Raw genomic sequence first — 26,238 nt, 5'->3', positions numbered from 1 at the left:
ACCCGGAAGCCTAGATGTTCGGCCACGCTTTGAGGAAAGAAGGGCCGCGAGGTTGGTGGGACCGAGACTCCCACCGACGCGAGCGGCCGCGTGGCGTGCTGGGAGTTGTAGTTCGATGCTGGTTTAGGGTTTCAGGCGTGGAGGCTCCAAAATCCAAGGTTTGACTTCAACCTCCCCTTGCTATTGTCTGGGCCACTGGTGAGCCGTTATTGGCTGCCGTTAAGGACCTTTACCTTTCCCGGGTAAGTGAGAGGGCCTGACGCCCGCAGGTGCGACCCGCCGGGAGCCTGATGCCCCGACCTTCTTGGAGGGGGCTTTTCTGCAAGAAGCCAGATTGGCTCTTGGCCGCCTTCCTCACTCGGGAGTCTGGGCAGCAACCCCAATCGCTGGCAGTTCAAGGCCTCATGAGAGGCGCCGGATTGTGGTGTGCGGAGCACTGACCCTGAGCCAGGAGATCAGACTACTCGGTAGGCAAGGTTCGCTGCCTCTTGGCCTCCAGGTCGTGGTCTCCTCCAAGCTCTTCCGCACACATGTCCCTTTCCTACAAGAGCCCTCCACAGTGACTCTTTAGTGAGCACTTATATGCAAGGCTCTGTAGTAAGGCTTTTCGTACATTATCTCATTTAATCCTCTTAACAAGCCTAGACTATAGGTAACCTTTTTCACGGATGAAAGAATGTGGTCCAGAGAGGTTGGTAAATTGCACGGTCACATAACTAGTGAGTGGCAAATCAGTATACAAATTCGGATCTGTCTGCCCCTGAGGCCTCAAAATCTTTACCACCAGGAAAATCCCATTGTCTGACACACTTATCCACCTGAGGAAGTCGGTTGTTGGAAGGTAACTGCAACTCCAGTGTGTATTCTGGATGTTAAAAAAAAAAAGGTAACTGCGACATTTTAATCTGTTTTTATCCTTGACTAAATGTTTCAGTCACTTGGTCTCACTCCTGTGATTGAGTAATCTCACCTGAGTCCTGAGAAGAGCACCCAAAGACATAGCTCCCATTCCTATTTCCTATTCAGGTTGGGTGTGGTGGTGGTGAGGGAAGGACTAGTTGTTACCATCAGAGAGCTCCATGGCCAAAAAGGGAAATGGTCTTTGCCTTTGGGAATCTCTCAACATGGGAATAAGGGTAGGATGGGAAGAAACAGTTCCCATCTGACTCAGGGAAAGAAAACACAAAGAAAACATAGGGCTAAATATAGTCAACTCTGGTTTTTTATCAGTGGCAGGAGCAGAAGTAAATATGATCCCAAGCAGCAAAAAATCCCCAATTATTTATATTTGACTTTGGAAGGCAGTCAAACATACCCATTCAGTCTGAGAGCTGTCACCACAGTCATCTCTCTAGGGCCCAGTCTGCCGTCAACACAGTGCCTTATTTGTAGCTGCAGGGGAAGGGGAGGTCAGAGATAATAAATCTTTCTTACATGTGTTAGAAGGACTTATCTCTTCTAAATGTTTCACCTGCTTTAGCACATATGACCTTGTGAAGTAGATAGGGAAGGGGACTTGAAGGAAACTGTACTAATAAAAAAAAAAAAAAATGATAGTGATACCCAGTTGCAGAGCTTGGACCAGAACTCACCTCTGGGTTTCTAATTCCCAGCCCTGTGTTTTCTTTCCCCACAGATATGCATGCAGAGGTTGAATGAACACTAATGAAGCAGGACCAGGGAAAAGTATGAAGGAATGAAGGTGCTGGCTTCTTTGGCCCTCTCGTTCTGTGGTTCAAAGCTTTAAGTAAGACACTTTGCCTTATATTAAAATGCAAACTGAGCAGTTTTGTTGTTGTTGTTTTGAGACAGAGCCCTGTTGCCAGGGCTAGCGTGCAGTGGCGTCAGCCTAGCTCACAGCAACCTCACACTCCTGAGTTCAAGTGATCCTCCTGCCTCAGCCTCCCCAGTAGCTGGGTCTACAGGCACGTGCCACGATGCCTGGCTAATTTTTCTATTTTTAGTAGAGACAGGGTCTTGCTCTTGCTCAGGCTGGTCTCCAACCCTTGAGCTCAAGCGATCTTTCTGCCTCGACCTTCCATAGTGCTAGGATTACAGGTGCAAACCACCGCGCCCAGCCACTGAGCAGTTTTTGTTCAGTGGAAAGCCTTTCTGGGACGTAGGCAAATAATATGGCTGTCATGACCAAGCTCAGAATGCAAGTACAAGTCCAAAGTTCTGGAATCCAGCACCTCTGAGAATTTCAGAGTTAGAAGGGAACTGAGAGGCACTTACTGAGGATTTTTCAAGTTAGAATCCTCACTTAGATTTTGCAAGATCCATATTTTTCTATAATAAGATTGAAATTGTATGTTTTTAAAAAGATATTGCATATCTGTATATGATCACCTTCTTAAAATGACCACTTGATAACTAAATATTGCCACATTTCATTTTGATGCTTAAGTTTACATTTGGGTTTAAAGTCACATTGATATGGAATGATTGCCCAAAGCAAAAGGATGTAGAGTTTCCTAAATTGGGTATACAGGTATTTTCTTGGGGTTCTAAGAGTTCTCCTATTTGCTCCATCACACTCCCCCATAAAAGAGAGCTTTCCATTTTCAGACAGCCGTAACTGGTAGAAAGTTGGCCAAGTTCTACCTTATAGAGTTATGCAGAAATATATTATCTCTTTCTACATTTTCTACGTTGTAGAAAATGTAACAACTATCTACCCTTTTAGATAGTTGTTACATTTTCTACAATTAGTATCTAGTTCCCTAAAATTCTTCTTTTTTCATTCCCAGCTTTCTGAGCTCCTCCTCACACTAGAATAGCAGGACTCTCCCATCTAGCTCCACTGGCTCTTCCTAGCCACCCATTCTACAGGAGCACCATATGAAGGTGGTGGGGCACAGCAGGGCCCAGAGGGTGACTGAGGATCACATCCATGAAGCTCTACAGATTCTGAAATTTGCTCCTAGTGTAGATACCTCCATCATCTCTTCATGGTTGTTACTGGAGGCAGTAGAATATAGTGAGTAAGAGGCTCCAGAGTATGATTCCCTGGGTTCTAAGTCCTGGCTCTGCCTCTGACTTAATGAATGACATTAGGCAAGTCACTTAACCTCTCTGTGCCTCTGTCCTCATCTGCAAAATGAGACGTGCATACATAGCACTTAATAAAATGTCCGGGAGAAAGTCAATACCCAATTAATTATTATTTCCCTTCCCAGGAAGTCACCATTACTACTATGATAACCAAAGGAAAACTTTCTCATTGTGTCCATCACAAATGTACTCCCAGCATATCAGAGATACCCTGTCTTCTAGTGGGCCTAGGAAGGCATAAGCCAGGTTGTGATTCACTTATTCACCACTTTGGAGTAATAACGGTGACATGTCAGGCTCTATGGCAGGAAATGGAGAATCAGGGATAGAACAACACCTTGTTCTATGAGGGCTGAGAACAGGTTGGATTTTCCTCATCCTGTATCCCTAATGCCAGCACATAATAGTCTTGTTGGATTAATTAACGTATGAGTGAGTAAATGAGTACATGGTGAGAAAGAAGACACAAGGTCTTCAGCGTGGAGAAATGTAACAAGCAAAGGGCAGAGGCAGGAACACATAGTATATTGAGTCCTTACGTTTGTGCAGTGCTTTATTGTTCACAAAATACACTAGCACACCATCTTGTTTAATCCCTACCATCAACTATCTTGTTTGACTCTGCCATGAGCAGGACAGCTGTTATTCCTGTTCTACAGTGAGAAAACAAAGTTCAGTGATTTGTCCAGTTTCATTGCTGCTTAGTATGGAGTTCAGACTCGAACCTGCATGTTTTAACACAAAGCCTAGTGCCATAACTAGCTTACATTCCTCCTTTCTCTTTCCCAAGGGGGAACATATGGTGAGATATATGTCTAGAGTGGTGATCTGGGCCAGGTCACAGAAGGCCTTAAGTTTCAGGCTCAGGAGTTTGGACGTCCAGCTGGTGAGGACTTGCCAGAGGGTGTTTTATGTTTGTTTGTTTTTTGGAATCTTTTAAATAAAGGATAAATATTAATGGTATTTGTGAAGTGTAGTGTAAATTGAATTGCATATTAATCTTTATTTAAAATAAATTTAAGAACCAGGAGTCAAAGGACTCATTTCTAATGGACTCAGAGGGTTGTTTGTCAAACAAAACTTGAAGCAGCACTATATTCCAGGCATCATGCTAGATGCTAAGGACACAAGTGACTGAGATGCAGGTCATGTCACGATGAAATGAGATCGAGTAAGCAGCTAGAGCTAGCTCAAAGTTTCTTATTGCTGTCCTGAATAATGAAGGATATTTGAGTTGAAAAAGCCCTTGATGGCATCTCATCAAAACTGCAAAGGCCAAGTCTCAGTACTGAGGAAGTCCCTGGTTGAAGCCCCTGCAGCAGCCCTTCAGCCTTTCCTCTGGGATCATCCCAGGGCATGGGTGCAGCTGCTGTTGGCAGATTGGACCACAAGGATACCTACTTAGAAGACAAGGCCCTCACTTGTACACCAGTAGTTACAATACTGTAAGGCAGAACCTGGGAAAAGTAGATCATTTGGAGGGGTTTCCTAACAATATGCCCCAGGATGATCCAGATAATTGGCGGGGAGGGGAAACAGGTAAAGGCCTGTTCCTGTCCTGTCACTGTCTTAGCCAGCCATGGTTACTGATGGGAGTCTGAGCATCCCTCTGATGTGTCAAGAGTAAAGAAAAGGTTGAGACCCACAGGACTAGGTTATCTGTAAGTTGTTAATACTGTTTGGATGTTTGTCCCTTCCAAATCTCATGTTGAAATTTGATCCCCAATGTTGGAGGAGGGAGGTGTTTGGGTCATGGAGGTGGGTCCCTCATGAACGGCTTGGTGCCCTCCCTGTGGTAATGAGTGAGTTCTAACTCTTATTAGTTCACCTTACAACTAGTTGTTTAAGAGTGTGGCACCACCCTCCCTGCTAGCGCTTTTGCTCACCACGTGACACACCTGCTTCCCTTTCACCTTGATTGGAAGTTCTCTGAAACCCTCACCAAAAGCAGATGCTGGCACCATGCTTCTTTGTACACCTTGCAGAACTGTGAGCCAAATAAACTTCTTTTCTTTATAAACTACCCAGTCTCAGTTACTCCTTTGTAGCAACACAAAAAGGGCTAACACAATTGTTTGATCAAAGAAGGGAACTGAGCTGGCTCTGTAGAATAGGAATTAGATTTGTCCTGCATGGCCACATGGCTTAGAACTAGGAGAAAGATTATCTAAGGAAGAACTTTCTAACTGCCAGGACTGGACTTCAAAAATAACAAACTGTCTAGAGAGGCAGTGAGTTCCCTGCGACTGGACATGTCCAAGTAAAGATGGCAGAGATGACGTTGAGATTCGGACACTGGCAGGGTGTTTGGATCAAATGGCCCTTGTGATCATAAGATGGAATCCTACTTATTGTAAGGTGATGGCAGTAGGTCTCCTTGACTGTTAAAGTCAAGGAGAAGCTTTTAGGGACTGAGCTGATCAGACAAAGATGTTAAACTACTTCATTCCCTAATATATTGAACCCCTACCGTGCCAGGCACTTGGTATTTGAGTCCTGTAGACAAGATTCCTACCTTAAAGGAAGTGGAGAACAGAGATGCACTTTAGGGAGAGGGAAGGGAGGCTGAGTCTAGAGTGAATTAAGGACCACCTACTATACGTGAGGCATAATTAGATGCTTTTTTGTATTTCTGATTCAACAACTCTGTATGGTAGTGATTATCCCCACTTTAAGAAAGGAGACAGGAAAAGAGGCTGACTTGCTAGGCTTGTATGGACAGAATGTGGTTTTACAGGCAAATGAGTTTATATGAAATGGCAAATGGATTAACCTCTAAACATAGTTTCCTGTTGTGTAAAATGGGGATGATGGCAAGTATCTACCTTAAGGGCGGTGAGGACCTGGCAGGTAGAATCGGCTCATGTAACTACTGTCGTTATCAGGGTCACCATTGCCAAGTGCACAAGTAGTAAGTGGCCGAGCCTGAATTTGAAGTTAGGACCCTGCAATTCCTCCCTCCTCCGTACCCCGAGCAATGGAAAAACTTGGGCTCCCGGGAAGCCCCGACCCACGCACCCCCCACGCTGTCCCACGCTCTTCCCCATCTACCTCCCGGGTCCCGCCCCTTCCGCCGGCCGGACGTCCGGTCCGCGTGCGCGCCCCCGAGGCCCCGCCTCGTCAACCGAGCGGGCCAGTAAGCGCCGCGGAGATTGGGCGAGCCGCGGTGGCCGAGGCCGGGTCAGAGGCGCCGGGTACGTAGCGCGCCGCGCGGGCGGGTGGGAACAGGCTGGCCCCGGGGAGGGGGCGGGCCGGGCGGCTGCTACGCGGGGTGCTTTGTTCCCGTCCAGCCTCCTGGAGCGGCTTCGCGCGCCCGAGCGCCCCACCTGTGTGCCTTGGGGTACGCGCCTTTTTAAAAGCCTGTATTACATTGTCTTGAGCACATACATACTCTGTAGCCGACCGTGGGGCAAGAGTTTTATTTCTATGCGTGGCTCATTGTCTTAACAGCAACCCTGCGAAGCAAGGTGCTATTTCCAGTTTTACAACTGTGGAGAAAGGTTTACAATTAGAAAAGGATGGAAATTGTGGATACAAACCCAGGTTCAGGCCAAAGCCACTGCTTTAGAACTGCGTGGGCAGACCTCCGTTTGATTTTTTGAATTTAGTCTCTGCCACTTCCAGTTGTGCGACCTTGGTACCTTTCCTACCCTGAGTTTGTTCGTCCGAAAAAATGGGAATGGTAATCTCATAGGGTGGATGTAAAGTGCTTTGCTGGGTAGCTGCTGTTTTGCTGAGTGATCATCTCCGATTTTCAGTCCTCTCTTCCCCGCTTCTATCTCCCCCGGAGGCTACACTGTCAAGTTTAGTGAAGACCCCCAGGACTGAGGGCGGCGTGGATCTCCCACCCATCCACAAGTAAAGAGGACTGTCAGACCACCTGCCTGTCTTCCCACCTTCCCAAAGGAGGCATTGGCATGTCTGGTGTTTGCTTATGGAGTTTTCAAAGATTATTCGCTCTCCCTTAGTTATGGAAAATTTATCACTGGAATGATCTTTGACATTAAGTCCTAGTTTTAAAAGTGAGGAAATGGAATCCTTTGAATATGTTTTATATTTTAAAGGTGTCTTTTGTTTGTTTTTGTGGGAGAGGGAGTGCTCATTTTACCTGAATAAATCAGATTGATTTGGCATGGCAGGGTGCAGGCATGGAGAAAGGGGTAAAATGCCAGAGAGATCTGGCTGATAAAATAGAAAGTGGACAGGCCGGTTGGGGTGGTTTTCCTCTTTGCAGGGCCCTAAATTCTCACCAAATCCTCTTCTATCTTGAGCAAGGCCTGAATCTGACCTCCTGGGGGATACATGTAAAGGGCTTCAGAGCCTCTCTTGGTGATTATGCCTTAGGGAGAAAAGATTAGGGCTGATAGCTTAAGTTAGGCAAGCAGTGAGTTTACTTTTGTTTTGGAAACTACTGCTGGCACGTTTTCAGATTGACAGCCAAAATTTTTTTTCTGAAAGTTTCAGTAGTTGCAAAGGATATGATTTCTGGCTAATTGTTGATATTTTAAAATAAAGCTGTTACATTACTAATTTAAATCTCTGCAATGGAATCCAAATACATACCATAGTGATTTGATTTTATTTCCCTCATCTTTTGAAAAATTATGAACCAGTGTTTATTTAACAGAAATTTCACATCATTCCTTTTTCTTTCTTGAATTCATATTTCCACTCTGTTTCCTCACAGAAGTTTTTTCTACAATAGATTTTATACCTGAAAGCCTTTGGTTTATCATCGTACTTCTCTTTTGTATGTAACAAAAATACATAAAAAACTAAAACATTTTAAATAATTGTGTTAATAGTATTAAACCTTTCTTTTGGTTTGAGGTTTTTGTTCTTTTGAGATTTTTTTCCATTCGATGGCTTATGCCTGTAATCCTAGCACTTTGGGAGGCTGAGGTGGAAAGATCACTTGAGACCAACAGTTTGAGACCAGCCTGGGCAACATAGTAAGACCCCGTCTCTACAAAAATTAAAAAAAGAAAACCATCCAGGCATGGTGGCATGGGCTTATAGTCCACTTGAGCCTAGGATTTTGAGGTTGCAATGAGCTCTGATCATGCCACTGCACTCCAGCCTGGGTGACAGAGCAAGAACCTGTCTCTTAAAAAAAAAAAAACTCACGCCTGTAATCCTAGCACTCTGGGAGGCTGAGGTGGGCAGATCGTTGGAGCTCAGGAGTTCGAGACCAGCCTGAGCAAGCCGAGACCCCATCTCTACTAAAAAAAAAAAATAGAAAGAAATTATCTGGCCAACTAAAAATATATATAGAAAAAATTGGCCGGGCATGGTGGCACATGCCTGTAGTCCCAGCTACTCAGGAGGCTGAGGCAGTAGGATCGTTTCAGCCCAGGAGTTTGAGGTTGCTGTGAGCTAGGCTGACGCCACGGCACTCACTCTAGCCTGGGCAACAGAGCGAGACTCTGTCTCAAAAAAAAAAAAAAAAAAAAATCACATAGTGATCTATCATCAGATCATTTGTTAATGATCTGTTAGTTGATAGCTCTTTTAGGTCCTCCTTTAACTTTGCTAAAGGCAAAGGTTTGGAAACCACCTGACTCAGGCAAGGATTTGTTACTTAGTCACATTCTCAGCTTTGACTCACCCCTTTGTGGTGCCCTGGGGATTGTTGCACTGTGGGACAATGCTCCTTAATAAGATTTGACATGGATGGCTAGTTATGCCTTTCTTTGAAACATGGGAGATGGGTGAGTATGAAGGGGGAGCTGCGTAGGAAAGCCGGTGGGAATTGAGGTAGAAATTTATTCCCCTTAAAATTCTGCTTTTGTGCCACTTGGAAAAAAATCTTCATGCATCCCCAAGGGATTCTCATTCCCCTGTGTGAAGACCACCTGCAACTACCTTGGGCAAATACCTAATTTCTTTTAACTTCCATTTTCTCACCTTTAGAAAGTGCTTGAACAGTGGATGTGTAGCTGTTTTCACACTCTAGTTCCTTTCTGCTGGGAAACTCATGTTCCTAGGCACTGTCTGCCTCAGTTTCCTCATCTTTGAGCCCAATATATTGTCAGACCAACAATAATGTGGGGGTGGGAAGTGATGTGGAAAGGTTTTGTGATTCTCATTGTAGGTTTTTTGGAACAAATATGTTCTTTTGGTTTTGTTTTGTTTTTTTTTTTTTTGAGACAAGAGTCTCTATCTGTTGCCCGAGTTAGAGTGCGGTGGCATCAGCGTAGCTCTCAACAACCTCAAACTCCTGGGATTAAGTGATCCTCCTGCCTCAGCCTCCTGAGTAGCTGGGAGTACAGGCACATGCCACCACGTCCAGCTAATCTTTTCTATGTTTAGTTGCCCAGCTAATTTTTTTTTTCTATTTTTATTTTTTTAGTAGAGACAGTATCTTGCTTTTGCTCAGGCTGGTCTCAAACTCCTGACCTCAAGCAATCCTCCCCCCTCGGCCTCCCAGAGTGCTAGGATTGTAGGCATGAGCCACAGTGCCCAGCCCAACAAATGTGTTCTTATTTTAAAATAGTTAATGTTGAGTTTCTGCTTATGCTTACCCATGAACTGGACATTTTGCTGCATGCTGTACATGTATTCATTCAACAAATGTCTTCTGAGGGCCTTCCACTTGTCAGGCCCTGTTTTAGGCACCTTGGATTTAGCAGTACCCAGATTCTAGGGAGAGAGGCAGATTACAGTAAAAAAACACATAGCCATATATGTTGATTAAGCACTGTGGAGTAAAGTGGACCAGTAAGGAGACTAGAAGGTGAGTGGGATGCTATTTTATATATCTCTGTAGTGTTCTTCAGTTCCCTGAACTTTCTTTCTGTGTCTTGACCATAGCTGCAGGTTTTTCCCAGCAGGCTTCAACCCAAACAAGGGCCTTGAGCATTCCCAGGCACTGATAAAGGTATCTAGGTTGTTGCCCAAAACACTGAAACAACCTGGCCCCAGCCCGGAGCCCATTCCTTAAGCCCTCATATAAACTGCATACCCTGACACCTCACTGTGGACATACATAGGTAGAATACCCCTTTTCTCTGTCTTGAGGATTGCTGCAGCCCTCTCTGCAAGTTCCCCTAATAAATATTGGAAACTGATCACCCTGGACCTTTAGTGCTTCTTTCTTTGGAATCCCAACTGCCCATCTCAGGACAGTCTAGGGCGCTCTCTTGTGTGGGAACTCCCTTGCTGCTGCTTTTGGGGCATTTCCTGCCCCAGGTTCAGCAGGATGAAACAGTCTCTGATAGGGGAACAATTGGGCAGAGAAGGGAGTGAGCTGTGCAGCCCCCTGGGGAAGAGCCTTGTATCAGATTGTGGGGACATTGGACATAGTCCCAAAATGGGAGTGTGCCAGGCATGGTGGAGGAGCAGTGAGGAGGCTGGTGTGTCTGGGGGGCAGTGACCTAGGGCGAGAGCTATGGTAGGAAATGCCTGGAGAAGACTTAGCCACATCAGTCAGGAGGCCCTCGTGGGACTCTCAGAGGACTTGGGTTGTGCTTATTGAGATGGGAGCTGTTGGAGGGTTTTGAGCAGAGGGCTGACATGATCTGATGCATTACAAAGGGTCACACTGGCTGCTTTGTTAGGAGGCAGAGGTACAGCAAGAAAGTCGCAGGGGGGCTCCTGCAGTGATCCAGGGTGAGATGATGGCAGCATGTGCACCAGGGGCATCTGGCCAGGCTGTGAGGGGCGGGGGATTGTGGGTTGAATGAAGGATGTGAGAGAGCAGCCAGGGGGATGCAAGGTTTTTGGTCTAAGCGAGTGGAAGGTAGGCGTGCTGTGTAGGGAAATGGAGTAGGCTGCAGTGGCTGTGACATGTCACACACTGAGTTGGCAAAGATGAGGTTACCGTGACCTGTGTCACCTCATTTAATCCTGACAAGACTCCTGTGAGTAGTCATTATTAATCCCATTTTATACTCAAGGAAAGAGAAGCTCAGAATGCTGAAATAAATTGCCCTAGGCCACACAGCTAGTTAAGGGACAGAGCTGAGATCGCAACCAAGGTCCCTCTGACTCCAAAGCCTCTGAGAGTGGGCATTCCCTGTGACACTTTCTGTATGAATGCCAGCAAAGTAGTCCAGTCCAAACAACCTCCTTGCCCACCCGTAAACGCTCCCTAGAGGGATGGTTTGTGCTTGGAGAGTGCCCAAGTAGAGGAGAGAGACCTGTTCCCTCCTTTGGTGCTGGCAAGGGGTGGAGGGAGAGGGAGGCTGCAGCCAGCACCCCATCTTGTGGCTCCCTCCAGGTTACTGGTAGCCTGGAGAGGGTGGTGGCTCAGTAGGCCTAGCAGACAAAGAGAACTTGGACTCAGGTTTAAACAGCAGCCTCTTACCAATAATGAAAGATTAGGAGTGGGGAAATCATATATAAAAATAGCACTTAATAGTTAACTAGAAAACAATATGTTTTTGCAACCACTGGTTCCACGGGAAAATAATTGGGTCCCATGTCAGGGAATGACTTGTTTTCAGGAATGATTATATTGATCATTGGAGCAAAATAGATGTCTCCCCTTCGGAAGCAGTTCAAAGGAGATGTGTCTGGCCAGTCAGGCGTACCCAGTGTGAAATCCCGAGAGGCCGTGGGAGGAGCCGGGAAGGAGCTGCAAGCTAATGAGGGAGCCAGGGCCTGGCCCGGTACACGCAGGTTTGGGTTGTCAATTGGAGGATGTGAATAGGACTTAAGTCCTGAGCTCTCCCAAGGGAAGAAAGTGAAAGTGTCCGTTCAAATATTGGTCCCTTATTATGTTTAACCCACTGGGTGTTTTATTTGTTTCCATTTTTTTCCCAGGAGAGATTGATTAGCAGCAAGCAGCATGTTCTAATGGAAAAAGGGACAGGCTGGTTCCAGCCTCCTTTTGCTACTAACAGGAGAATGTGACCCCAAGTATTTCCCTCTTCCCTGCACTGATACGTAGATCTGGTTATGGAGTCCTTTGGTCATTCATTCTATAAGAGTTGTCAAACACTCCCTCTAGTAACTAATAGGGGACATTGATTGAGTGCTTAGTGTGTGCCAGGCACTAAGCACTCTGTGTATTAACTCATTTACTTTTCACAGCAACTCAGAGAAGTACTTGCTGTTAGCTCCATTTTACAGATGAAGAAACTGAGTCAAAGAAAGGTTAAATAACTTGACCAATGTCACTCACCTGAGAAGTGACAGACAGCGGACACGATGTTAGATGCTGGAGACAGGTACAAACTAGATATGGCTTGTGGCTTCATGGAGGTTATTTTATCTAACATTTAAAACAGTCTCACATAGGAGTTGCTCTAAGCCTATTCTGGTTCAGGGGGCTGACAAGTGAAAATAAAAAAGTCATACAAACAGGCCAGGCATGGTGCCTCACGCCTGTAATTCCAGCACTTTGGGAGGCCTAGGTTGGAGGATCACTTGAGCCCAGGAGTCTGAGGCCAGTCTGGGCAACAAAGCAAGACCCTGTTTTCACAAAAAATAAAAAAATTAGCCGAGTGTAGCAGCTTTTGCCTGTAGTCCCAGCTACTCAAAGAGGCTGAAGCAGGAGGATTACTTGAGCCCAGCAGTTCAAGGCTGCAATGAGCTATGATGACGCCAGTGCACTCCAGCCTTGGAGGCAGAGTGAGACCCTGTCTCAAAAAAAAAAAAAAAAAAAAAAAAGAAGTCATACAAATGGAAATAAAAGTACAAATCGTGATGGGCACAGGGAGGGAAAGTAAGCAGGGTGGGAGCAATACCAGGGGCCTGACTTGTGCTGGGGGTTGGACAAGGCTGCTCAGAGAGGACTGTGACTTCCTTCCTGGCTGCTTTCAGGCCCTGGCTCAGAGACCTCCCTGGCCCCTCATTTATAGTGATGACCCCCCTTGCTCTTGCTACCCTTTGTCACTTTGCACCCCCACACGAACTGTGAGCTTATTGTTTATGCCCCTCCCCCCTCTCCATCCCTGCACTGGAGCGTCAGCTTCATGGGGCAGGCAGCTTGTGGAACAGTGCCTGGTATCTGATTGGGTGACAGGGTGAGGGCAGATAAATAAGGAGGAGCCAGCCATGAGGTGAGTGTGGGCAGAGGGAACAGCATGCTCGGAGGCTCTGAGATAGGAACAGCTTGCATGCTCAGGGACAGAAGGAAGGTCAGTGTGACAAGCAGAGGGCATGCACAGGGTGTGACTGAGGGGGTCACACAGGGGCTGGAGACCTTTGTGAAGGGCCAGCAGGAGGGGTAAGAAGGCAGTGAAGGTTTTAAGCAGGGAAGTGACATGATCAGGTGACCCCTTTAAGCCATGACCCTGGCTACCTTGGAGAGAAACAGGGCAGGGACTGAAGGGTTAGGTCTCGAGGCCACTACAGTGGTCTGGGCACAAGGTGCTGGTAGCTTAGGTAACAGTGTGAGCCTAGTGGAGTTAGAACTTGGTCAGACCTCACGAAGCAGTGGGGCTTTATGTCTGGAGGCCTGGAGCCCACTCTCATTTTTCCTTAAGAGAAATACTGCCAGAGGGGTTTCAAGGGAGACTGCTCTTCCCTGAAAGTACTTTGTCTTCTCTGGGCTATTGGGGCCCACGAGGTAAAAACTGAAAGGCAACGAGGCCGGGTGCAGTGGCTCATGCCTGTAATCCTAGCACTTTGAGAGGACGAGGCAGGAGGATCACTTGAGGCCAGGAGTTCAAGACCAGCTTGAGCAACATAGCGAGACCCCATCCCTACAAAAAAAATAAAAATGTGGCACACATGTGTAGTCCCAGCTACTCAGGAGGCTGAGGCAGGAGGATCACTTGAGCCCAGGAATTTGAGGTTGCAGTGAGTTGTAATGACACCACTACACTCTACCCCTGGCAACAGCGTGAGACCCTGTCTCAGAAAAAGAAAGAAAAAAAAACTGAAAGGCAATTTGCAGAAGTTCAATGAGAAGAGCTCATCATTTTTGGAGCACAATAGAATTTGAGCCTCAGTTCACAGCCTTTAGAGCTCACAACAGGTTTGGGGCGCAGATGCCACCTCTCTCACCTGTCCTTCCCTTTCCTTCACACCCTGAGGGCCTCCCACTGACATGGAGAAGGAGAGAAAAGGACTGGATGTGGCTTCCCTGGGATGCGAGTCCTGCTTTTCTTTCCGGTTGTACCTTGGCTGATGAATCCCCTGCCTGGGCTTAGTTCCAGAATCCAGCTTCCATTTCTCCTGCAGTGGGCATTAGCTCCTTCTCTGTTACCACGGGACTTGGTGTTGTCCCTCCTCCAGCCAAGCCAGCTCTGCGAACAGCTTTTGGTTTTGAGGAGGAAGATTGCCAGGCCACCAACAGTCAAGGCATCTTTGGTTCCGCAGGTGAGCATTTAGTGGCTGTTCCCGGAAGAGCGCTGCACCACGGACGGGGAGAAGGAAAGCACCAGCGTGCCTCAGCCTCTCCCGGGAACTGATGCCGTTGTTGGTGTTGGAAGTGCAGCCCCCCTCACTGACAGGTGTGGAGACTGAGGCCCAGAGGAGGGGAGGCATTCGGGCTCAGCTGTTCCTCATTTATGGAGTACATACCACCCTGGGCCAGGCTGGTGAGAAGGCGTCCTGCAGTGACACGGGGAGTTTTATGCAGTGCTCAGAGACTGGGGGTCAGGCCTCTCCATTTCCAGTCCACAGCCTTCCATTTGAGCCGTGGTTCTGGGCCTGGCTGGTTCAGATTCAGTAGGCCAGAGTACAGCCTGGCTTCCTGTCCCTTTTTTAAAGTTTGTCCGGGGATTCAGATCACTTGCTGTAAGGGACCTGCTACTTCTGCGTAAGTGGCAGTAGAATGACAGAAACAAGTGGATTCTGGAGAGTGATGACTTGAGCCGGAGCAGGAAGAGGGTCATGAACAGTGGTCGTCACTTGTCCATGTGTGCCTGGCGGGGGAGCTGCCGGGCAGGTCTAGGTGGGACGTGGAGGCCTCTGTTTCCTCCTTGCTGAGCCTTGAGAGGACAGTGGAGTCTCGCTTGCCGTAGCTTCCTCCCCCAGCAGGTCCGCAGATCCGTGAGCAGCAGGGTGAGTGGGAAGGTGCTCACACGCAGGCCCACCAGCAGCAGCCTGTTCATCTCAGCTGTTTTCATTTGTTACTGTCTGTCTCTTCCATTTTCCTGAAGGATGAGACCTGTTTTTTCCTTTAGTTACCCAAGAGGTCCCAGGCACTGTTGCCGCAAAGCACAGAGGAACGAGTTACAGAGGGGCTTGTTGGACAGGAACAGCTGTTATTTGTCCAGCCCTTGGAAGCCAGGGGCCCAGAGCCTCCCTGGGCATGTGTTCCTCCATCTCCTTGGCCTTCCTGATGGAGGCCAAGCAGCTGTGGGTCTGTGTCCACAGATGGTCATCCAAGACACTGAGCGGGGAAGATATTTATTAGGTTACCCCGGGAGCCTAGAATTGACTCTGTGCCCTGATTGCTCTTCACAAGCCTTCCATTCTGTAAGAAGAAAACAATATACTAATCAAGAAATCATTTCTCTTTGGCTCTGACTTGATTTGCCTACAGACAGATTTACCTTCCTTATTTTTTCTCATTAAAGGTAAATAAATTTTTCAGACCAGGTGCAGTGGCTCACGCCTGTAATCCTAGCACTTTGGGAGGCTAAGGCAGGAGGATCGCTTCAGGCTAGGAGTTCAAGACCAGCCTAAGCAAGAGCAGGACCCCCGCCTCTACAAAAAATAGAAAAATTAGCCAGGCATGGTGGTATGTACCTGTAGTCCCAGCTACTTGTGAGGCTGAGGCAGGAGGATCCTTCGAGCCCAGGAGTTTGAGGTTGTAGTGAGCTATGACAACCCACTGCACTCAAGTTTGGGTGATAGAGCAAGACTCTGTCTCAAAAAAAAAAAAAATCATTCCTTGAGTACATTAAAGGCAGGGATCTAGACTGGGGGTTACAAACCCTGAATTCCATCCGGCCTTTGCTAATAGAATGAGCTCCGGCAGATTTAAATTTCTGGATTCGTCCCCTGCTGCCCCAAGCCATGTACCTGCTCAGCCACATCCCAGTGGCTGCCTCTCCTGTCGCTTGGTGCATTCTCAGGGGAGGCAAACTCATTTCAGTATAAGCTCAAGCCAAGTGTAATTAGGACAGTAAATCTGCCATTTAACAAAAAAGGTCCTCTGACAGATTCCAAGGTTCTAGAGAAGTGACCTGAGGATGATGAAGGAAGGGTGAGAGACCTGGCTTTGATTTCATTGCTTCTAGCCTGGGAGCAAAGTCCAAGACATGGTAACCCCATTTACTACGGAAAATGCAACATGACCATTCTATTTCTTAGTCATCTGCCACTTACCGGGCAGTGTACCATGGGCTGTGTATACATTTTCTTTTTTTCTTTGTTTCGTTCTTTTTAATTTTTTAGAGATGGGGTCTTGCTCTGTCACCCAGGCTGGAGTGCAGTGGCACCATCATGGCTCACTGCAGCCTCCAACTCCTGGGCTCAAGTGACCCTCCTGCCTCAGCCTCCTGAGTTGCTGGGACTACAGGCGCACACCGCTGCGCCCAGCTCTGTGTGTGCATTTTCTCATTCAGTCTGCACAACAGCCCTGTGAGGCAGCCTCATGATCCATAAAACCTCATTTTATGGCTGAGAAAACAGGTCTAGAGAGGCAAGTAGCTTGCCCAGGGTTGCACAGCATATGAGTGGAAGAGCTGGATTGGAAGAGGTCATGCTTCTAGCCTTTGTGTTGTGCTACTGCTGCTTGGTCTGAGGGAGCCACAAGCCATGACACTGAGCTCAGAGTTACACTGCCACTACCACCCAGCCTGTCATCTTATTCCTTACATTCCTTCTTGGCTAGGCCTGTACTTCTCTAAACCTCAGGCTTAGTGGCCACCAAGACACTGCTTGCCACCACTGAGCTACCGTCTGGGCCACCTCTTGGCTAAGGAAAACAATTGTGCATGTCAGTCTAGACTAGCCACCCAGCTAGTCCTAGTGCCGGTGCTCAAGGTGCAGTGGGCAGTGGGACCTTCTGTGGGGAGGGGACTTTTGGGCAAAAGAGGGCCCAGACACCTGGACTCTATTTGTGGTCTCTCCTGCAACTCACTTGGGTGGCTGCAGGCAGGCCATTGCTTCCCCTGAGCCTCAGTGTTCCAGGCTAGAAAGTGGAGCCCGGGGCGGGGGCCTGTGGGAAACTGAAAAGTGCCTTGGGTTCCCCAGAGAGGGATAGGTGTCTGTCTCCTTTCCATACCTTTCCATAGGAAGTCTGCCTGCAGCGGGACACAGCCTCCTCCAGATAGCACCTGGCTTTGTTCTGCCTGGTCAGCATTTTCCTTGCTAAATTTATAGTGTTAGTTTGCCTTCTTTATGAATGTTTTTTAAAAAAAATACTGGATGCCGGCTGGGCGCGGTGGCTCACGCCTGTAATCCTAGCACTCTGGGAGGCCGAGGTGGGCGGATCGTTTGAGCTCAGGAGTTCGAGACCAGCCTGAGCAAGAGCGAGACCCCATCTCTACTAAAAATAGAAAGAAATTATATGGACAGCTAAAAATATATATAGAAAAAATTAGCCGGGCATGGTGGTGCATGCCTGTAGTCCCAACTACTCGGGAGGCTGAGACAGGAGGATCCCTTGAGCTCAGGAGTTTGAGGTTGCTGTGAGCTAGGCTGATGCCATGGCACTCACTCTAGCCTGGGCAACAAAGTGAGACTCTGTCTCAAAAAAAAAAAAAAAAAAATACTGGATGCCTTTCCTGAAGGGTTTCTCCTCTCCAGATGGCCGCAAAGCTCCTTAAACTCAGGGTATGACCCTGCCCCGCTGGGCTGTGGCTGCCTCTCTCCCAGTTGTTTTGGCCCAAACTAATCAGGCTCGCTCGCCTTCAACAGGCAGGTCCTGCTGGCTTTCTTCTGGTGACCATCCTGATCGGCTGAGCTTGCCCTACTCTGCAGTTGTTTCTCGGCTCTGGCCCCCGTAATCTCTCGGACCTCCCTCTTTCCTGGGAAGATGTTCCTGGTGGGCCTGACGGGGGGCATTGCCTCCGGCAAGAGCTCGGTGATCCAGGTGTTCCAGCAGCTGGGCTGTGCGGTGATTGACGTGGACATCATTGCCCGGCACGGTGAGTTGGAGGGGGCCGTTGGGAGCTGTACATGGCAGCTCCCCTGTGCTTCCTTTCTTCCGTTGCGCCTCCCTTTTTGTAAGTCTCAGAGGAGAGGAGGGCTCCTGTCGGCCCTGGTCTGACTTCCCATCCTGCCCCTGCCCTGCACTTGCCCACCCTGCCTGCTCTTTGCTCTTTCCTCTCTTTAGAAGCCCCACCCCCGCCCCATCTTGCCTTGTTACCTGTGCGCTGTTCTTTTCCTTAACTGCTTTCCTTCCCCTCATTTGTTTTTGCTTCACCTGAAAGAAGCACCCTGGGTTCCCATCATTTTGCCTCTACTCACTTGGGGTCCCCTGGCTGGCTGGAGGGCTCCAGAGAGTGACCCAGCTTCCTCTTTATACCACAGTCGTCCAGCCAGGATACCCCGCGCACCGGCGCATCGTGGAGGCCTTCGGCACTGAGGTCTTGCTGGAGAATGGTGACATCAATCGCAAGGTCCTGGGGGACATGATCTTTAACCAGCCTGACCGGCGGCAGCTGCTCAACGCCATCACTCACCCTGAGATCCAAAAGGAAATGATGAAGGAGACCTTCAAGTACTTCCTTAGGGGTAAGACCCAGGGACAGGGACAGGGGTGGGGGCAAAGCCCTCTCCTTCCAGGGCCAGGACCCCTCACCTCTGCAGAAAGTTTGGCCAGGGGAGGGAGCTGGTCATCCAGGCTGGTGAGTTCACACTGCTCATGGCAACCCCCTCCACGCAGAGCCCCGTGCCAGCCCCAGAGGAAAGAAGCACATGTCCCTCAACTCTTAAGGGGGTTGACAATTTAATGAGAAGAGACACATGAGGTTTTTGAGCCATGATCCCAGGAAGTAAGTTGGTTTTTCTAGCAGGGATGGGAGCAATAATAGCTGGGGAATAATGAAGTCAGAGACCTGCGTTCAAATCTTAACCCTGACATTTTCTAGCCTGTGACTTTGTCGAGGGATCCAACCCCACTTCTATGCTATGGGGATGATAATGCCAATGTGAAAATCTGTTAGGAGGACCGAGAGTCCACATCAGTGACAGTTGTTACACAATTATAAACTGCAGTCGGTCTGTTTTGGTGCTGGTTCAGCCACCTGGGAAAGCAAGTTTGTAGCCTGGAAGTTGCGGAGGGACCAAGATGGCCAAGGCAGGCAGAGGAGGGATTCCAAGTGGAGGATAATTCTCCAGGGCTAGAGCCCCAGGGAGAGGGTTAGCCTGGCAGGTGCAGGGACAGGCAGGTGATATGCCAAGACTGAAAGGAAGGAGAGTATTTGGAAAGCAGGGGTCTGGGGTCAGTTAGCAAGAACGTTCTCCCAAGCCATACGCCGTGGTTCAAGGCCTGTTCTTCAAGACGGTATTGAGCAGGGTGACCTGACTGGCCTGGATGGGTTGGTCACCAGGAGAAGTGGTAGGACATAGAGCAGTGTCTCAGGATCAGGCAGGAGGCTGGCCTAGGGCCCCTGGCGATCTGCCTGTCAGCCCTTGGCATACGTGGCCTCTAGCCTGAGCCTCCAAGTTGAAGGCCTGGCTGCCCGTCTCCCCACTGTCAGGCACGATGCTGAGACTTTCTTTCCTGGAGGATATGGGGGAGCCTTTTAGATTTTCCTTGGGCTTTTACACTGTGACCATGGACAAACCTCTCCCTTACTCTGTCATGCCTCAAGTGGGGAACCTCCCCCCACTCCTATTCCCCTCTGGCCAATGCCTCCCTCCAGAAGAGGGATGACTTGGCAGACATCCGTGATGGTGACCCTCCCCTTTCCCCTCCGGCCAGGGCTGGAGCTGGCTCCGGCATCCTCCCTGCTGGACCCACTTTGCTCTTCATCTCAGCACCTTGCCACAGGCCTCCTTCCCTCCCTCCACACTCACCAAGTCTCTGTCTCTTTCTGCCTTTGTCCTGCCTCCTGTGTCTGTGCCAGAACCCCTCCTGTCCCCCACCCAAGAGTGCAGCCTTCTGCCTTTCATTCCTGCCCTTTTGCATTCGCTCCCAGGCCGATGGCAAGTGCATCTGCAGGGCTTCAAGGCAGCAGCAGCTCTCCCCTTCTGAAATTAAGCATTGGATAATGTCACCCGCTCCAGAGCTCTCCCTCTGTGTCATCCACCCAGCCTCCCGCCTCCCCAACCACCACCACTTAAATAAAAGCCAGAAAGCGCTTTTCAGCTCGATAAGGTGAAAAATGGGGACGACAGCTGTGGCTTCCACAGTCCCAGTTTTCCCTGATGAGTATAACAAATACAACTGTCAAAGTTGGTATAATCAAACGTCAGATAAGATCACCAGCTGTTGGGGACTTCTCTGTGTAGGCAGGCGGATGTCTTAATAGAGTCAGGATGGTTTGCAGAGCTTATCAAGCAGGAGGGATGTGACAGCTGAATAGCCCTTTGCCGGTGACCCTGAGAGCTGGCCATGAGCTCCCAAGAGGGGCCTGAAAAAGGACAGTGATGGGAGAGGAGGCAGCGGGAGCGGAGCAGGAAAGGGAGATAAGAGTCCCGGAGAGGATCTGGTCTTAGCTCCTGCTCCAGGTTTGGGGGTAGGGGAGCTGGCCTCCCTCCTGTAGTAAAAGCCATCATTTAAGGTGCACTCAGGAGGGGCTGGGAGAGGGGTGCTGAGTAGTTTACATGCATTCAAAGCTTATTTCATCTTTACCCTCATCTGTGAAATAGATATTCTTTTTACTCATTTACAACGAGGTTTATTAAGGGGCACAAGGTCACATGGTGGGGAGGTGGGGGGCTGCCAACCAAGGCACACCATCAGAGCCATGCTCTAACCCCCTTGTTGAACTGCAGGCTTCTCTGGGCTTCCTGAGCAGCAGGTCCTGGGGACCAGGAAACCAAGCAGCTGGGGTTGTCACCCCCATTCCCTGCATCACCTTGAGTGCTGGTTTCCTGTGACATGCCTGGCATTGGTGTGATGTGTGTCTGCTTCTGTGGTTGGACGTGTTTGGAGTGGAACACTCCAGGGGTGCAGTCTCCTGTCCCTTACCCTCACTGCTCCCCCGGGCCCCTCCCAGCTTGGTACACACACAGGGGTCACTGATGTAAAGAGAACTAGGAGCATGTGGCCCACGGTGCTTCTGGGCAGCGCCTGTGGCTGTGCTCACTCACAGAGGGTGGGGGTGCTGCCTTTGGCCTTGGCTTACAGTGGGAGGGCCAGCCAGTGCCTTTGCCCCACTGGAGTGAGTTATGGAGGAGTAGTCGTGAGCACCCCCACTGCCTCCAGACCCAGGCCTTACAACTCCTGGCCGTAAGTCTGCCTCTGATAAGAGAGGCAGCCTCTTTCCTTTTAGGGCTGCTGCTGCCGCCACCCGAGTGAGCCTCTCATAGAGAGTTGGTAGAGCTAGCCAAACGTGACTCTTTACAGCAGGGGCCAGGCTTGGACCTGGCTCTGGGGGGAGAATCTATCCTTTTGGGGGTTTTTTTTTGAGCAAAAGTAGATGAAGTAGAGCTGAAAGGGCCCAGCTACTCCTGGAAACTCTCTCCAGTCTCCTACAACTCTGTGTCATTTCCCTGCTGAGAAATAACTCTTGGGTTCAAGATCAAGGTGAACTAAACCTTTTGTGCCTGCCCTGACCACCTCCTCAGCGTTGCCTCACACTGCCTGAGGCTTCTGCTTCAACCCGCACAGTAGAGCCTCCCAACTCCTTGTGCTTTGCAGGTCCTCCTTCCTGGAATGCTCGCCTCCACCTTCTCATTTTCTAGTATCAGAAGTCCTACCTACTTTCCAAGGCCAGCGTAAGTGCCAGCCCTACAAGGTCTTCCCTGATGAGCCAGCCTGACTGATTTCCTGCAGCATTCCGTGCTGAATGGCATTGGAACTGGCCAGTGTTCAGGGTCTGTCTGTCCTTGGAAGGTCTGCCCCTCTGCTGAGCCCCCTGGACAGTGGGAGCCAACAGTTTCATCTCTGTTCCCTCGCCCAGCACGTAATCACTTCTCAGTGTGCGCTTGCAGAATTGAACTTGTGGGTTCTCCAACCTCTGCGCAGGATACCGCTATGTGATTCTGGATATCCCCCTGCTGTTTGAGACCAAGAAGCTGCTCAAGTACATGAAGCACACAGTGGTGGTGTACTGGTGAGTGTGTAGCACGCTGAGGGTGGGAAGGAAGACCCCCCCAGGAAATGGCCCACATCACTTTTCACTTTGCCCTTTCCCCACGAGGCAGCCAGGAGGCACAGGGGTTTGGGCAGCACTGTCCAGAGTCTATGGAACCAACCTCTGCACCCAGATACTGCTGGGGGCAGGTGTGGGAAGCGATGGACCCCCAGGCTTCTCTAGCGTTTGGGGAGGGCTCCCCCTGCTGGCCGCTGGAGTCACTGCCAGCTGCCAGGCCGCACCCACGACCCTGTTGTTACCCAGTGGCTCCCTTCTCCCTCCTGCAGTGCTTCACAACTTTCCAAACAACTCCCGCACTTGTTACTTCACGCGGTTTACCTTTCAGCATGAGGCAGTCATTGTTATTGAAGATAAAATCAAAGGGGGGAGTTACGGAATTTGTGCAGGGTCACCCATTGGCAACACCTATGAACAGGAAGTTGCATGGAGGGGACTGTCAGAGCCCAGCTAAGAAAGGAGCTTTGTTCTCAGAGTCCCCCAGGATATGAAGCAAACCAGAATCCAGGTTTAGCAAACAGGAGGATCAAACCGTGGGAGAAAATGAGTCACAGCCCCAGTGGGTGAGAGAGTAGATGAGGCTACAGGGTGTCTTTGCCACCCAGAAACTTCCGGATGCCACCCACAAGTACAGCAGACACATAGGTGGGCACTGGCTTTGCAGGTATTTTGGGCACAGGGTAGCTCTCAAAAGATTCATGCGTTGGAGGCCCCTCTCCTCAGGTCCCCCATGGGCTGTCGTTGAAAGGCCAGTCTGAATCCCTTGAGCCTGGTCAGGGGGACTCCGGACGTCCTCTCAGCTCCCCTACTGGGTCATGTCTCCCTCTGTAAACCTGCTGCCTCTCTGCGTTCTTTGTTCCCTGTTTGTGAGACTATCCACTGAGGCCAAGTAGACCCCACAAAGACCTGGAATTCTCTTTGCCTTTGTAATACAATTGGAACTTTGTACCTAGGGATATAAATTTTTTTAAAAAGGATCTTAGGGCTTAGCGTGTAGGTGAGAAGACAGAATGGGGGCCGATTGCACCTGCAGTCACCAGTGCCCACCCCTGCCACCCTTCTCTTCCCGCACTTTCCTTTGAGGTCGGTCTGATTGCTGAGCAAAGAGATAGCTGTGGCTTCTGGTGGATGAGTGGGGCTGTGCTGGTCCTGCCTGCTCTCTGGGAGATCTGTAGCCCCACTCACTAGCCGGAGGAGCCTTGCTAGAATCCTGGGTGCCGTTCATGCCCCGCTTTCAGCACCTGTGGGTATACAAATGCCGAGAGATGCCAGAGAGAAGAGTAAGTGATTATTTGCTTTTCACCAAAGGGATCTATGCTTTACAAAGATAAGGATCCCCTCATGGATTTCTTTAACTGGCAAACTACTGGTGCATTTGGAATTATATAGGGCATTTCCCAAAGTGTGATTATACCAAAACATGATTACTCTTGTTTTTGAGGAATTTGTCAATTATAGAATAAGCATTTGGGTAAAAATCCCATTACCACGATAGCACCAAGCTTTAAACTAACTCTAATGGATCATTTCTCAGCCCTAGGAAGGGCTGTTCAAGGTGCTGTCTTCACATCCCAGGAGGCCCTGCGGTCTGGACCACACCTTCAGGAGGATGTGCACCCACAGGGACCCCCTAAGCCGTCTCCATTCTCTTAGCCCCTCCTGCTCTTGTTCCCATGGAGGGGCTGAGGAGTTCATTGAGGTAGGCAGGTGTCAGAGACGACCCCATGCCAGAGGACTGACTGGAGCCAGCCACGCCTGGCCGTTTCTGGGAAGCCAAAGGCAAGAAAAGGAGTTTCCTAAGGAAGGACCCAGATGGCAATATCAGGGTGGGTGAAGGAGGTGTTCTTTGAATTTCCCTTGGAGTGGGGAGACCAGGTGTTGTTCATCCTAATCTGCAATGCTTAATCATGTCCCAAGACTGAGGGGTCCAATTCTCGAGTCCTTGCTCCTCTTTGAAGCACCTTGGGCTCGCCCATCCCACGTCATCAGTGGCGTCAGGCACAGCAGCCCCTTTCTCAGCACCATCCTTCTGCTCTAGGTATGCAGGGGTGCAGGTGTAGAGGCAAGGAGAGGGGCTTTGTGGGGCCCAGAGAGCTATTTTTGATGTTGCAGGCCCAGGCCCCCAGGGGGACTGCAGGAAGCGTCTAGCTTGCAGGCACAGGCCTTTCAGTAAAGGTCACCCATCCAGGGATCCAGGATATAGCTAGTTCGGGTGATCAAATCCTCCCATCTTATGACTGGGAAATCTCAAGCCTAGTGGCAAAGCAGAGAGACCCCAAATGGCAAAAAACAACTACTGATCTTTCCTCTCCTTTTATAGTAAGGGGCTTAGGTGGCCCATAGAGCTATATGGTCCTCCCAAAGAGTGGAAGGACCTGGGAGCGAGCCAGTGAGCTTCCAGGCTTCCCTCCCTGGCTGTGGGACTCCAGCCCAGAGCAGGGTAGGATTCAAGGGAAGATCCAGACCCCAGGCTTTGTTCCTGGCTGGGCCTGACAGGGCTGCCCACCCCTGTGACTTGCTGGTGAGAGGTAGGTGGGGACCTACAGTGACCTTTTGCCCTGTCCTTAGTGACCAGGACACACAGCTGGTGCGGCTGATGCGGCGGAACAGCCTGAACCGTGAGGATGCAGAGGCCCGCATCAATGCACAGCTGCCCCTGACGGACAAGGCCCGCATGGCGCGCCACGTTCTAGACAACTCGGGCGAGTGGAGCATCACCAAACGCCAGATCATCCTCTTGCACGCTGAGCTGGAGCGCTCCCTGGAGTACCTGCCGCTGAGGCTCGGAGTCCTCACAGGTCTGGCTGGCATCGCCAGCCTCCTCTACATGCTCGTCCGCTACCTTTTGCCTTACCCCTAGCTGGGCACGCCAAGGTGGGAAGCCCCAGGCCTCCATCTCCTTGGAGGCCGAAGCCAGGTAACACATCCTGTTTCCTCCCAACCTCCTCAAAACACACACACACTTTCTCTCTCTCTCTCTCTCAATCTGGGCTGGGCCCCTGCGCTGGGCCGATCTTTCTTTGGAGCGCATCCTGTCTGAGGCAGAGAAACAGCCTGCTGGCAGTAGGCGCTCCTACCCACCTTTCCCAGGGCACCTTCCTGCTGTGGCACCACCCACAGAGCAGTGTCCATAACGGTGCATGAGAGCAGCGGTCAGAGGCTGCTGTGAATTTCTGTGGGCAGCTTGAGGAACACTGTCTCTCTGGCCCTCACCAGTGCTCACCAGAGCTGGGAGGCCAAGGGTTCCCTGGGCTTGAACCCCCTTTGAGGACGTGCCCAGTCATGGCCAAAACCTCCTTAGTGTGGACCATGGGAATCATTTTGGACCAAGGGTTTCTGCCGTTAAACAGGGTTCAACAGCGTCCTGCCCTAGGTTGGTGCCCTTGGCCAGGATGCAGTGAGGATTCCCTCGTGGGTGATGCTGGAGCCACCATCCCACCATGGGACTTCTCCAGTGCCACCCACCCCCTGCTCACTCCCTCCCACCACTCTGAACTCCTAGCCCTGAACTCTTGGTCCTCCTCACACACCACACTGTTTCTCACTTCTGTGCCTTTGCCCTGCTGCTCCCTTGCCTGGAATACCTTTTCTTTTCTTTTTTCCTACAACTGGCTAACTCCCAGCTCAGGTACCGTCTGAAGCCCCAGGCTGAGTTAGGTGCTTGGGATACCACCCCCATGTTTACTTTAATCCACGGTACCATCATCAGCCAAAAGCTGGTTGGTTTCTCCTAGTAGCCTGTAAGCCCTTTGAGGACAGGAGCAGTGTCGCATTCATCTCTGTGTTCCTAGTGCAGAGCCTGGCTCGCTGTTGGTGCTTAATAAAGTGCGTTGGTCTGAAATGCCCTGGACCAACCAAGGTTCCCAGACTTGGCTGATACCATTTGGGGTTACACTCGTCTTCTTCCCACACTGAGGCCTGGGCCCCTCACTTTCTGGGCCCCAGAAGGAACAGTAGTTGTCTGGCTTCTCCCTGGGCCCAAGGAAGACCCCAGCCAGGTCCTAGGACCATTTGTGGGAGGTGGGTGGAGGTGCCGGGCAGCATAACTCCCTCCTACCCCCCTGCTCCA

At 49.9% G+C, this 26,238-nt stretch overlaps 1 protein-coding gene across 3 annotated transcripts; it reads left to right on the top strand.

Annotated features, from left to right (window-relative positions):
* The first annotated feature begins 30 nt into the window (after positions 1 to 30).
* Positions 31 to 26,026, top strand: DCAKD (dephospho-CoA kinase domain containing). 3 transcript variants are annotated; one of them, XM_069481544.1, is made up of 6 exons: positions 31 to 242; positions 1,637 to 1,747; positions 17,821 to 18,050; positions 18,436 to 18,639; positions 22,043 to 22,130; positions 24,738 to 26,026. In XM_069481544.1, the coding sequence occupies exons 3-6, from the start codon at positions 17,939 to 17,941 to the stop codon at positions 25,027 to 25,029; spliced, it is 696 nt and encodes a 231-aa protein (XP_069337645.1). In that variant the 5' UTR covers positions 31 to 242; positions 1,637 to 1,747; positions 17,821 to 17,938; the 3' UTR covers positions 25,030 to 26,026. The 3 variants fall into 3 exon arrangements, with proteins under 3 accessions (XP_069337645.1, XP_069337647.1, XP_069337646.1); XM_069481546.1 differs by lacking the exons at positions 31 to 242; positions 1,637 to 1,747 and adding an exon at positions 6,191 to 6,248 and having other exon boundaries at positions 17,825 to 18,050; XM_069481545.1 differs by lacking the exons at positions 31 to 242; positions 1,637 to 1,747 and adding an exon at positions 6,197 to 6,248.
* The last annotated feature ends 212 nt before the right edge of the window (positions 26,027 to 26,238 follow it).

The sequence above is a fragment of the Eulemur rufifrons genome, chromosome 9 (genome assembly GCF_041146395.1).
Source record: "Eulemur rufifrons isolate Redbay chromosome 9, OSU_ERuf_1, whole genome shotgun sequence".
NCBI lineage: Eukaryota > Metazoa > Chordata > Mammalia > Primates > Lemuridae > Eulemur > Eulemur rufifrons.
The sequence above is the reverse complement of the archived record's forward strand: the minus strand, read 5'-3'. Positions and strand labels throughout refer to the sequence as shown.